Source organism: Dermochelys coriacea, chromosome 8 (assembly GCF_009764565.3).
Source record: "Dermochelys coriacea isolate rDerCor1 chromosome 8, rDerCor1.pri.v4, whole genome shotgun sequence".
Classification (NCBI taxonomy): domain Eukaryota; kingdom Metazoa; phylum Chordata; order Testudines; family Dermochelyidae; genus Dermochelys; species Dermochelys coriacea.
The window spans coordinates 14,537,230-14,549,437 of NC_050075.1; the positions used below are offsets into that span (position 1 = coordinate 14,537,230).

The 12,208-nt window shown below is 42.1% G+C and overlaps 2 protein-coding genes across 15 annotated transcripts in view; both read right to left on the minus strand.

Moving 5' to 3' along the window:
• Positions 1–5,016, minus strand: part of RAPGEF6 (Rap guanine nucleotide exchange factor 6) — a 247,086-nt gene extending 242,070 nt beyond the window's left edge. For 2 of the 14 annotated variants that reach the window (XM_043491150.1, XM_043491151.1), the window contains exon 1: positions 3,216–5,010. In XM_043491150.1, the coding sequence (XP_043347085.1) occupies positions 3,216–3,284 (69 nt within the window). In that variant the 5' untranslated portion in view covers positions 3,285–5,010. Of the gene's footprint in view, positions 1–3,215 lie in introns of all 14 variants that reach the window. The other 12 variants (XM_038413802.2, XM_038413803.2, XM_038413801.2 and 9 more) reach the window with 11 other exon arrangements.
• A 3,844-nt stretch (positions 5,017–8,860) lies between these two features.
• Positions 8,861–12,208, minus strand: part of FNIP1 (folliculin interacting protein 1) — a 114,236-nt gene continuing 110,888 nt past the window's right edge. Inside the window, exon 14 of the mRNA XM_038413815.2 lies at positions 8,861–9,073. Coding sequence (XP_038269743.1) covers positions 9,012–9,073 — 62 coding nt within the window. The 3' untranslated portion in view covers positions 8,861–9,011. The remainder of the gene's footprint in view (positions 9,074–12,208) is intronic.

Consider the following 12,208-nt stretch of genomic DNA (forward strand, 5'->3'; position numbering starts at 1 on the left):
GCGGCCAATGGGAGCCACGATTGGCTGAATTTGCGGACGCGGCAGGTAAAAAAACTAGCCCGGCCCACCAGGGGGCTTACCCTGGCGGGCCGCGTGCCAAACGTTGTCGATCCTGGAATAAATCTTTACAAAGTCAAGGTCAGTGACAAATTAACTAGTTGGGTATTTGTTTCTTTTACTTTTTAAATCACATTTAAACTATTAGTAACATAGGCTAAGAAATTAGGCCCCAATTCTGGAATCTGAATCACACCACCAAACTCTTCACCTGCAAATAGCTCTACTGCAGTCAATGGGGATTCACAGAGGCCAGCCCAAAAGCAGGATCAGGGCCTTGGCATACTTACAGAATAAAATGTTTAATTTGACAAGATTAATGAAATATTTATTGGGTTAGTTTAAATTTATGTTTTTAGAAACCTGTTATTCAAGATGCTTTTATAAACTGCCCCAGATAGTTCTGTAATAATCAGTGGTGCCAAAAAAAAAAAAATCTTGGGCTGAATATAAAAGAGTATTTCAAATATTGTACTCTACTACTGCAAGAAAAATAGTATTTACACCTTTCAGGAAAAGTCTGAAGCATTAAGTGCTCCCAAAAACAAACCCATGAAGCAATACAGCATGGCATACCAATTCATTGATTGTAAACAGGACCATTCAACGTAGATGCCTGCCCCTGGATACTAGAAGTAGGTCTAAAACATAAGAATGGCCATACTGGGTCAGACCTATGGTCAATATAGCCCAGTACACGGTCTTCCGACAGTGGGCAATGCCAGATGTTTCAAAGGGAATGAAAAGAATATGGTGATCATTAAGTGATCCATCCCGTTGACTAGTCCCAGCATCTGACACTCAGAGGCTCAGAGACACCCAGAGAAAGGGGTTACATCCCAGATCATCCTGGCCAATAACCATGTATGGATTTATATTCTGTGATTTTATCTAATTCTTTTTTGAACCCAGTTATAGTTTTGGCCTTCACAACATCCCCTTGAAACGATGGGTTCATAGTGTGTACTTCCTTTTGTTTGTTTTAAACTTGCTGCCTATTAATTTCATTGTATGACCCCTGGTTCTTGTGTTAAATGAAAGGGTAAGTAACACTTCCTTACTCATTTTCTTCACACCATTCATAATCTTACAGACCCTCCATCATATCCTCCCTTAGTTGTCTCTTTTCCAATCTGAACAGTCTCAGTCTTTTTAATTTCTCCTCATATGAAAACTGTTCCATATCCTTAATCATTTTTGTTGGCCGTCTCTATACCTTTTTCAATTATAATGTGTCTTTTTTGAGATGGGGTGACCAAAACTGCACACAGTATTCAAGGTGTGAGTCTATCATGTATTTATATAGTGGCATATTTACTGTCTTATTATCTATCACTTCATAATGGTTCCTAACATTGTTAGCTTTTTTGATTGCCGCTGCAAGTTGAGCACAATTTCAGAGAACTATCTACAAAGTCTCCAAGATCTCTTTCTTGAGTGACCACATGGGGAGTTATCCCCATCATTTTGTAGATATAGTTGGGATTACGTTTTCCAACATGTTTTATTTTGCATTTATCAACAATGAATTTCATATGCCATTTTGACAGGTTTCAGAGTAGCAGCCGTGTTAGTCTGTATTCGCAAAAAGAAAAGGAGTACTTGTGGCACCTTAGAGACTAACAAATTTATTAGAGCATAAGCTTTCGTGAGCTACAGCTCACTTCATCGGATGCATTTATGATGAAGTGAGCTGTAGCTCACGAAAGCTTATGCTCTAATAAATTTGTTAGTCTCTAAGGTGCCACAAGTACTCCTTTTCTATATGCCATTTTGTTGCTCAGTCACCCAGTTTTGTGACATCCCTTTGCAACTCTTCACAGTCTGCTTTGGACTTAACTATCTTGAGTAATTTTGTATCATCTGCAAACTTTGCCACCTCACTGTTCACCCATTTTCCAGATCATTTATGAATATGTTGAACAGCACTGGTCCCAGTACAGATCCGCAGGGATCATCTTATGCTACAAATCACAACTGGAAGAAGGCAGAAGAACAACAAAGGGTTAGAGCAAGAAAAAAAAAAATATATCACCAATCTACCAAACTAACCAAAAAAACGTGCATATCATCATCATATCCCTTACAGATAGTACCTCATCATTAATTCTGGCACCAGAAAGCGAGGGGGGGGGGAGAGAGGGGAGAAGGCAGTAAGAGGAGAATAATCTCCCAATGGAAGGTAAATATAAAAATTGGAATCATAGATACACAAGTCGCTTAAAATGCATTAATCCTGTTTTTTTTAATCACTGTCCCACCTCAACACATTTCTCAAGTGATTTCTGTAGCAGTACTCTTCATGTAGCCTTTTGATAATTAGCTCACAGAGATCGGGCAGGAGATTCACTTTCCATGAAGTATCAAGGGAGAACAGATGCTTCCCCATTTCAAAAGGATTCAAACATAGAACTGGAGTGAATCTTTTCATGCTGCTCTTCAACTCTTGATCACATGGAAATTGCAGTAAGGCAAAAAAGCAAATGTAAGCAAACAAACCAAACCGCTCACTAATAAGCAAAGACTGTCAAAAATACATTCCATGGTGGAAATTAACATTCCATAATGCTGCTCTTCTACAGTCTGTTGATCCAATAAAATGATTAGTTTCTAATCAACCATATTTTGGGGAACTCACTGTTATAACTACTTTGGAAAATTGATGCCTGTGGCATGTTTAAAAATGTGTTTTAATGTAAAAAAGTCTTGCAAATTTCTACTTTCCCACTCCCTGGGGAAGTGTCTTTTTTTTAAATCTACATTATGCTGTTGGTGAGTAGATTATGTCTAGACTGGTAATTTTTCATGACAGTGTTGCAAGACTGAAACAAATATTTTTAATGATGCACATCTGCCCTAAGCTCTATCTATCCCTCTGAATTATTCTGCTATCCATTTTGAAAATCATGATTTCACAAGTGCCTTGTGTCTCCTAAATGCATTACATGCTGCTGAGTTTGAAAGGCCCTATTTTGCAAAAAGGGAATCTCAGTGGGAGGAATATTTCCTGCTTATAAAACAAAAAGTGTCACTCCATGAGTGTCAGCATTGCAATTTTCACAAATGAAAAAAATATACCACTGAACTGCTGATCTGTCTGGTAACAGAAGAAAACTCAAGCAAAGAAATAAGTGAAAAGCAAAATCAAAATGCATTACCTCTTGAGTCCTTTCTGATGGTTTTTTTCGCAACGCCTGTTTAGTCTTGGGATCCACAGGAGAGGTCATTCTACTACTTTAATTCTCCAGTTATGAATTCCACAAAAATAGCTTATTACTTGGGGGGGGGGTGGGGGGGGGAAAATGAAGTGATCCCTTCCAGGTCAAAAGGAAAAGCAATGGAAACTTCAAAACTTTAGATTTTGTTGTAAGCTTCTTTTTCAACCCACTTAATTCCTCCCTGAATTTGGATGTAAACTTTGGGACAGGCTTGTGTTGTTCTTTTTAGCAGTCCAATGAAATTAGTATCTGGCAAATAATAGATTTCCTCAATTAGATGAAGCTCAGTTCCTCTGGTGCATTTCCCCTTTGCTTAGGCCGCTCCCAAAGGTAGAAAACAAACATCCAAAACTTCCTTTCATCTCACATGACATTCAGAAAAATCTTGATGCAAAAAAAGTAAAACGACGAAGCAACAGCAGCAAAACTTTCTTCAGTCACCCAGGAAGATAATCCAGAAGACAGAGGAATCTCATCACTACATCAAACTCAACAGGGGGAGGGGAAGGGCAGGGTTGATTTTCAAGGAGATTCTGGGTGGTAGTTATTGATTTTTTGGAAGGAGGACCAGCTGAGTGGCTTGGTGCATATGTTCTTGGGGTTGGGGCTGTAAGAGACAGGGTCCAGGTTTTGGAAGAGATAAGGTCAAATTTGGGGGCAACATGGATTTAAGGAATATTTGGTATGGGGTGGGAGGGGGGAGAAAGGGAAGGAAGTCAGGATTAGAGGAAGTGGTGAGTGGAGTCAGACTAAAGGAAAGGCATGTGGGAGTGGCTGGGCCAGTCTGGGGTGGATTTGAAGGACAAGGTTTGAAGAAGTGGGGTGAATTGGGGGCAAAGGGCTTCCTGGGGGAGGTTTAAAGAGAAGTGGACTGGAAGTACCCAGGAATTAGGGGGTCAGTGATCAGGGGTAGATGAGTCGGGGATGGGGGGGGGGGAGATTCAGAAAAGGATCAATCGCCGGGGGGGGGGGGGTTAGTGATCAGGGGACCCGAGGTCAGTCGGGAGAAGTGAGGTGCCAGTGATTATGGGCCAGTCGCCCGTGATTAAAGGCCAGAGACGTCCGTGCGTGGGGGCCTGAGGGTCACTGACGAGGGGCCAGGAGAGTGTCAGGGACGAGGGGCCAGGGTCGCTCGGGGAGGGCCATGCGGAGGCGCCGGGGAGCTGCCAGTCGCGGGGGGGGGGGGGGGGCTCAGGGAAGCGGGATCGGTGGAAGGGAGTTGCAGGGGGTTCCCGCTCCCCCTCGCTGCTCACCAGGCGGCTGGCTCCTCCTCCGGGCTCCCAGCTCAACGGCAGCAGCACATGGGGGAGACGGAGGCAACCGCCACATGCTCCCCACAGGCGACCCGGCTCCCCATCGCCGGGGGTCCCCTGGCAGCGTCTCAGCCCCTCCGGCGCCGGCGAACGTGAGGTGAAGTCTCGGGACGCGGGCTGGATGGAAGTTACCGGCCGGAGTTGGTCTCAGTCAGCCAGGGCTCCGGCGAGCGGGCGGGCTGAGTATCTGTGAATCTCCTTCGCTCCAATGCAGAAGGCGGGCGGGCGGGCGGGCGCTTAGTATCGCGCGCGGGGAAGAACCCAGACCATTCTCCGGCGTATGCAAGCGACCGACCGAGGATAGAGCCTAAGGCGACTCGGACCCGGTTTCCCCTGCCGTCTACCTCGATGGGAAATTTGGCCCCGACAAAACCTAGCGAAAGCGGGCGCCTAACACGGTGTATTAGCGAGCAGGGTGGTGGAAAGGGGGGCGGACCCCTGGGTGGGGAAGGGGCGGTGATTGGGCGTGGTGGCACCAGGTTCCGCCCCTATCCCGGAGATTGACTCTCAGCTCCTCCCTCACAGCCCCCACACTGGAAGCATCGCGAGGGTTTATGTTCAAGGGGGGGGGGCCGGGCATGCGCGCACGCGCCGTTGGAAAAGCTAAGCGTCGGCGCGAAAGGGGCGGGCTGGGGTTTTCGCTGTAGCCGACGAGGAGCGCGAGGCTGCTGGGGGCGGGGGCGTCCCCTCCCCCACCCTCAGGCTGCGGCGGTGGCGGGTTTGTGAGTCCCCCGGCTCCCGGCGGTAAGAAAAGCGCCGCACGCGGCGAGACTCGATCAGACCCACGGGATTGTCTGCGAGGGCCGCAGGCCTGAGGGTGTTGCCCGCTGCCGCTGCGCCTCCTTTCTCAGCGACCTACTGTTACATTACAGACCTCGCCCCTCCCCCCCGCCGCCCTATCAGGGATCCCAGACTAACCGCACCGAAATCTGTTCAGCCCGCTCTTGAATTGCAGCTGCCTCTAGGGAGTAACCGGGGCGTGACAATAAGTGAGGCTGTGCGGCGAAGGAGAGCGTGTTTAATGGATGCTGCAAGGGAACCCAGCTGCTCAATTTGGAATGTAGGCCGCAGCCTCGGACTAAAGCGCCCACGTCACTCAGGCGCGCTAGGGGACTTTTCACAAGCAGCAAGGCTGGTTTTATATCCCTCTTAGCACCTCCTAGAATCATAGGGCTGGAAGGGACCTCACAGCTCGTCTAGTCCAGTGCCCTGCACTCGTGGCAGGACTAAGTATTATCTAGACCATCCCTGGCAGGTGTTTGTCCTGCTCTTAAAAATCCCTAATGATGGAGATTTCACAACCTCCCAAGGCAATTTTTTCCAGTGCTTAACCACCCTGACAGGAAATTTTTCCTAATGTCCAACCTAAACTGCCCTTGCTGCAGTTTTGGCCCATTGCTTCTTGTCCTATCCTCAGAGGTTAAGAATAATCATTTTTCTTCCTCCTCCTTGTAACAACCATTTATGTACTTTAAAACTGTTATGTCCCCTCTCAGTCTTCTCTTTTCCGGACTAAACAAACTATCTTTTCAATCTTTCCCTCCATGAGCAGTAGATGGAGGCTGCCCTGGCTCTGCCCACCTCCTTTTCCCCCTGCGGCCATAGCCCGGAAACAGCACCACCCTGCGACTGATGAGCCCCGAGCTGGCCAGAGCCCCACCACTCTTCTCTGAACTTTCACCATTTTGTCTACATCTTTCCTGAAATGTCACACCCAGAACTGAACACAAGTTACTCCAGTTGAGGCCTAATCAGCACAGAGTAGAGCAGAAGAATTACTTCTCATATCTTGTTTACAACACTCCTAACACATCCCAGAATGATGTTTGGGTTTTTTGCAACAGTTATATACACTGTTGACTCATATTTAGCTTGTGGTCCACTATGACCCACAGATTCCTTTCCATAGTACTCCTTCCTAGGCAGTCATTTCCCAACTGATTGTTCCTTCCTAAGTGGAGTACTTTGCATTTGTCCTTGTTGCTCCTACCACCAAGAAGGAAAGAAGCAGGCTCTCTCAACTCACTAATAGTTTCATACATCAGGTGTAGCTTGAAGGACTCCTGTCCAAATGCTGACCAGGCCCAATTTACTAAATTTGAGGACACAGCATTGCAGCCATATAAACCATGTTTGGCCCCTGTTTTCTAATCTTCCCTTTCTTTCCTTACTGGTGACTAGAAATGTTTAAGTGTTAGAATAGAATAAAGTGGAATTAAGCCCTGTACCCATAAAATCTTTCATTTGCATCTAGTATTTGAAATTAAAATCCTGGTTATTGTTACCCCCTATTCTAGCTGTGTGACTTAGTAATCAAAATATCCCAGGAACATATAATCAACATAGGTATTAAAATGAGTAGAATAAGTGCTCCTTGCCCTTTCACGCAGTCTTATGGTATTGTATTTTATTAAAACCAGAAGAGCCAACTTAGAGTAATTAGGATTAGTAGATATACTCAGTAGGAATGAAAGCTTGTATTTTAATTTGTGTATCTCACCTCACCTGTTAAACAAGATTTTTCTAACTCACAAAATACCTGATTTTGGTTACAACACAGGTAACAACTGCTGCAGTTCTCAGTGGCTATTTTAGCCATCAAGTTTACTTTACAAAAAATCTTGAATTTTCGGCAGAGGAGAAGTGAGTGGCATGATCTCATCTAGCTACTGGTATAAGGTACATGTTTCTACACAGTACAAGCTACACAGGTAGAAGAAGCTTTCACGTGAGTAATTCTGGGGCTGGTTTTAAAGTATGTAGTCAATTAGCAAATTTATTAATAATGAAGATGGGAAACTTCATTTTAAAGCATAAGTGTTTATTGCATATCATTAGAATTTGCATTCATCCCAAAAGAAACCAAAAAAACCATAATATGTCATCTTTTTATCCTGAAATCATACTGGGGAGAAGGATCAAGACCATCACAGATGTTTTTCTTGAATGGGTTCTGCTCTAAGGTAAGATTTTCAGTCTTTAACCTCTGAGTCTACAAAGATAAGTTAATGCATGAAGAGATGCCTCCTGTTTCCCCTTGTCCTGCTAAAACAGCTTCTGACAGAAAAGGATATGTTCTTTCAGTTGTTCAGTTTCCACAGACTCTTGCAAAGCCATCCTCTAATCTCATGCCTTTCAACACCATGCGCATACTGCAAATTCTTTCAGTGTGGAAGACGGGTTCCTCCTAACTAGAAATAAATATATATAGTCCATGGAAACTGAATATCTAAAAGAACATATCCTTTTCTGTATATATATCAGTTGCATACAAATTGCAATTCTGTACATTTGTGTATATTTCTTGTTGCCTGGCAATTTTTACTGCAGCCTGGCAATCTGGTTCCTCTGTTTCCCAAATGCACAAGTATATTATGGCTCAGTAAGCTAAGAACATTGTTTTTGTGATGGTTTAACTTTGAAAATTCCCTTGAGAGGTTAATTCAAGTGGTCGTTATTGGTTAAGCATGAACAGTGTGCTCAACACTCTTCAAAATCCAAGTATCTACATGTTCTCTGCCCCCAACAATTTACAATCAAAGGGCAGGTCTGCACTACAAACTTGCACAGTTGCGCCACTGTAGTGTTTCTGGTGAAGATACTCTAAGCTGATGTGAGAAAGCTCTTCCATTGGCTTAATAACTCCAGCTCTGCAAGAGGCGGTAGCTATGTCGGCAGGAGAAGCTCTTCTGCCAACGTAGTGCTGTCTACACAGGACGTTAAGGTCAATAGAACTGTCGCTCAGGGGTGTGGATTTTTCACACCCCGAGCAATATAGTTATACCGAAGTAAGTGTGTAGTGTAGACCTGACCTAAATAACAGACAAAGTGTTTTGGGAGACCCGAAGGGAGAAGTTGCTTTAAATACAGTTTTAACATATGTTCATGTGTTGGATGCATTATTTACTTTTTAGTGGGAATGTCTGAACTGTAGGTGTAGGGCAATCACAATAGCTTTTGCATTTTCATGCAATTTTGCCCCTCCAAAGTTTAGCCTTTTTATGAAATGTCACATCAATTGGTTTTTGTCATATTTGGATGTATGAATAAAAGTGTGAATAAAAATTTGAAACTAAAGTTATTCCAAAAACTGTAAAATTTCACCATTCTTTCCGTAAAATAAAAACTGTGAAAAGCTCCAATCGATTTTGAGACTTGCAAATTCCACCAGTAATATTTCCAAACTGCCCTAATGTTTATCCCCTCTGGGGCTAAATTCACCACCTCCGTTGTGCTCCCAGCTCTTTTAGTCAGAAAAGCCAGAGACTGGAAATCAAACCTATGTCACCCAGATGCCAGTGTCCTATATTCAACTTAAACTTTATGATTGATTTATCTTTAGTCTGCAGACCATAAAAAGCCCCTGATCTTGCAATGAGCTTTGTGCAGACAGATCTCGGTATCCACATTCACACCATTGTAGTCAATGAGGTTGTGTCTGGATGTGGGAGTCCACGTACATGCAGCTCACTGGAGGATTCAGGCCTAAGTGATGAGATAATTTCAAAATAAAAACACATTGAAATAAGATCACAAACCAAGTTACACTAAGGAAATAGGTTATAACAAAGTGATATAAACAAAGAAATTTATGCAGTAGTATAGGCAGATTTGAGTGTTACCTAACCATTTTGTTTACAGACATCCTTTACTTGAGTTTCAATGCAAAGTACAGTATCAAATATAGAATTCAAGAATTAAAATGAATGAGACTATTAGTCATCTTTCTATTGTAACATAAAACATTTAAAACTAAAAAAGCTTTCCCTTTTTTAAACAGTTTAAAAATAACATGCTGTTCCACACACAGATTTTGCCAGAAGTGTAAGACTAGGAAGCCATTTACTTCTCAACAATTAGAGAGATCAGCATTAAAACTGAAGAACAACAGTTTAGTAGTAATCTGCTACAACACCAAAATGAAAAAAAATAAGACTTAGCAATGTTTTAAATATGGGGTATATAAGGAGAATTCATGCTTTATCTTAAATTGTGATGTTCCTTGCTTTTTATGTTTCCTGTCTCACATCCTTAACTTTAATGTGGTGACTGCTAGTGTGAATGTACTGTGAATACAAAAAGTACTAAGATTGAAGAGCCTTGAGACCATATTAACATGCAAGGAGACAAGGATGACAAGTTGCTGCTGCTCACTGAAAGAATGAATGAAATATCTTTGGCATGGAATGATTAAGCAAGTCATATGTCTTATAGTTTGACAGAAAGAAACATAGCTCTTTACAGTGCAAGAAGTTTGACACATCCATGGGAAAGGCACTTATGGGGATAGATGGAATTTATGAAAAACATGGTTATGGTTAATACTTCCTATTTCTAATCTTCTATCCACCTATTAAATCATGTGGTTGATTTCTCCTTTCTTATTCTACAAGCATTTTCACTTCTGATCCAAAAAAAGTTAGAAATGATTTACTAAAGCAAACATTAGATGACTAGATTCACTTACTGACATTCCTAACAAAATAGTGACTATCCAGGAACACAGCACATTTGAAAGGTGCCAGTGTGAAGGCTGTGGAAATTGCAGTCCTTTATTTATGTACAGTAGTAGTGCTTTCCCACCGCCAACCCCCCTGTTCTTCCCCACACACAAACTATTTTCCTTCCAGCCCAACCTGAAGAGACCAACTCTGTAAAGTATTGTATTCTGATGAATCATTCAACTGGCATACCAACTGTAATTATATTGGAGATCTAAATAAAGACTACTAAATACTAGTACTAGTGCCCACTAAATACTAGTCTAAGGTCACCAACCTGCCATGCAAATACCAAACTGTATCAAATTTGAAAAGGTGATACAGAATTCTAACTAGTGTAGGAGACAGAGCAGGAACTGACAAGTGCTTTGACAATAACTATAAAACACTATCTAAAATATAATCAGCTGCCATCCTCAAAGTTGAAAGACTATGAAAGAACTGCTGTCCTAAGTAGAGGTATGCGTACAATGATTAAGCAGTTTCTTTTGTTTTAAATGGATTCATAATAAAGCTCATTACTTTAAAATTCTTGTGCCATTTTCCTTGTTTATTATACAAACTCTATGATATTTTATTGCTCCCTCAGTACTTTGACAAAAAAGCATATGGGTCCGTTTAGATATCTAAGGTACCCATCAACAGAATACAGATGTCCACTTTCTGGTTGGTGGGGGTAGGGGGAAGGTATTGACGAGAAACGTTCTGTGTTCTGTTGACTACATTGTTTGCCTTGCCTTTGTCATTAAGATCAAGGTTATTTCTAGCAGGAATATTTTCTTGAATTGTTCACTGGACACCCTTTACTTTTGTTCTTATAACAGTCATGAAAGAAAGAGAGAGGATTTGGCATGGATAAATGTGAATATTAAAAAATAGCATTCCCTTTCCACAGGTAACACTGCTCATCACTTATAATTCAGTAGCCAAAAACCAACACATCCCCAACTCTAAGCTGCAGCATCCCTTCTAGTTACTTAAGAAGAGCAATTCCCAGATTATGAGATGCCAAATTATGAGATGATTTTATAAGTATCCTAACTTTTGTGAATAGTAGCTGTTATCATATAACTGCTCAGGAGAGAGGATGCAGTGTTAGTTGAATGATTATTTGGAAAGGCAAGAAACCAAACACATGTTCTACCTATTACCACCATTGTGGTTAGCCAGGACATCTATACATAGATAGCCCTTCAGCTGATACTGTTAATCTGTCAAAAGAACTGGGTACACCATGTGCTGAACTTTCTCACAGAAGAGTCAGTCAAAACAGAATTCTGTCCAAAAATCAAGAGCTCTTTTCCAGTAGCTCCAACAGAACCAAAGTGATGCATAGAAGGTTATTCCAATTACATGACAAGAAAAACCAATCATAAACGACCTTCCTGCGAATGAATAACCAACCTCTGACATAACATTTCTCTGGTGCAAAGGATTGTCTTTTTTTACTTTTTATTTGTGAAATAATACAAAGTACCAGCAAAACATTTGAACAAGGAGCAAAGTTGCCATATGCTTTTAAAGTTTGGAGCAGGGAGTGGTGTTAAATGATATCTTGTACCAGTGGTAACTCTTATGGTATTTAATAAGAGTACAGAAATTTTGCAATTTAAAAATATTCCCATCTTCTTTTCTCTTTAGTAATGGAAATATACGCCAGTATAGGCCAGACTGGAGGGAATAACCAACTGCAGGATATTTTTTGCTACTTTGGGGGAACTATAGTAGTCCTTTTGCTCACTCCTTTCCTCAGGCCTCCCCCCCTCCACACACACCCCAAAGAAAAATTAAAACTCAGATAAACACCTGGCAGAATGGGAGAGAAAGCAAAAGTGAAATTCTCTATGCAGAAGCTAAGAGGGCAGTTCGAGTAGCTAGTGGAGCTTCTGCAATGCTCCTGCTTCTGTTACATTATATATATATTTATATATGTATGTAGATATATATGCAGGATATGCATTGCTTAATTAGACAAACAAGTAAAATGATTTCATAGACTGAGTACAGAGCTGAGAGCCAGGAACTCCCAATTCGCTTTATGGTCTTGGGAAAGTCACGTAGGCCAAAAGCAGACTCTGATTTGGAGTGTTAGACTTGGACACTGACTCTGGATTTGATT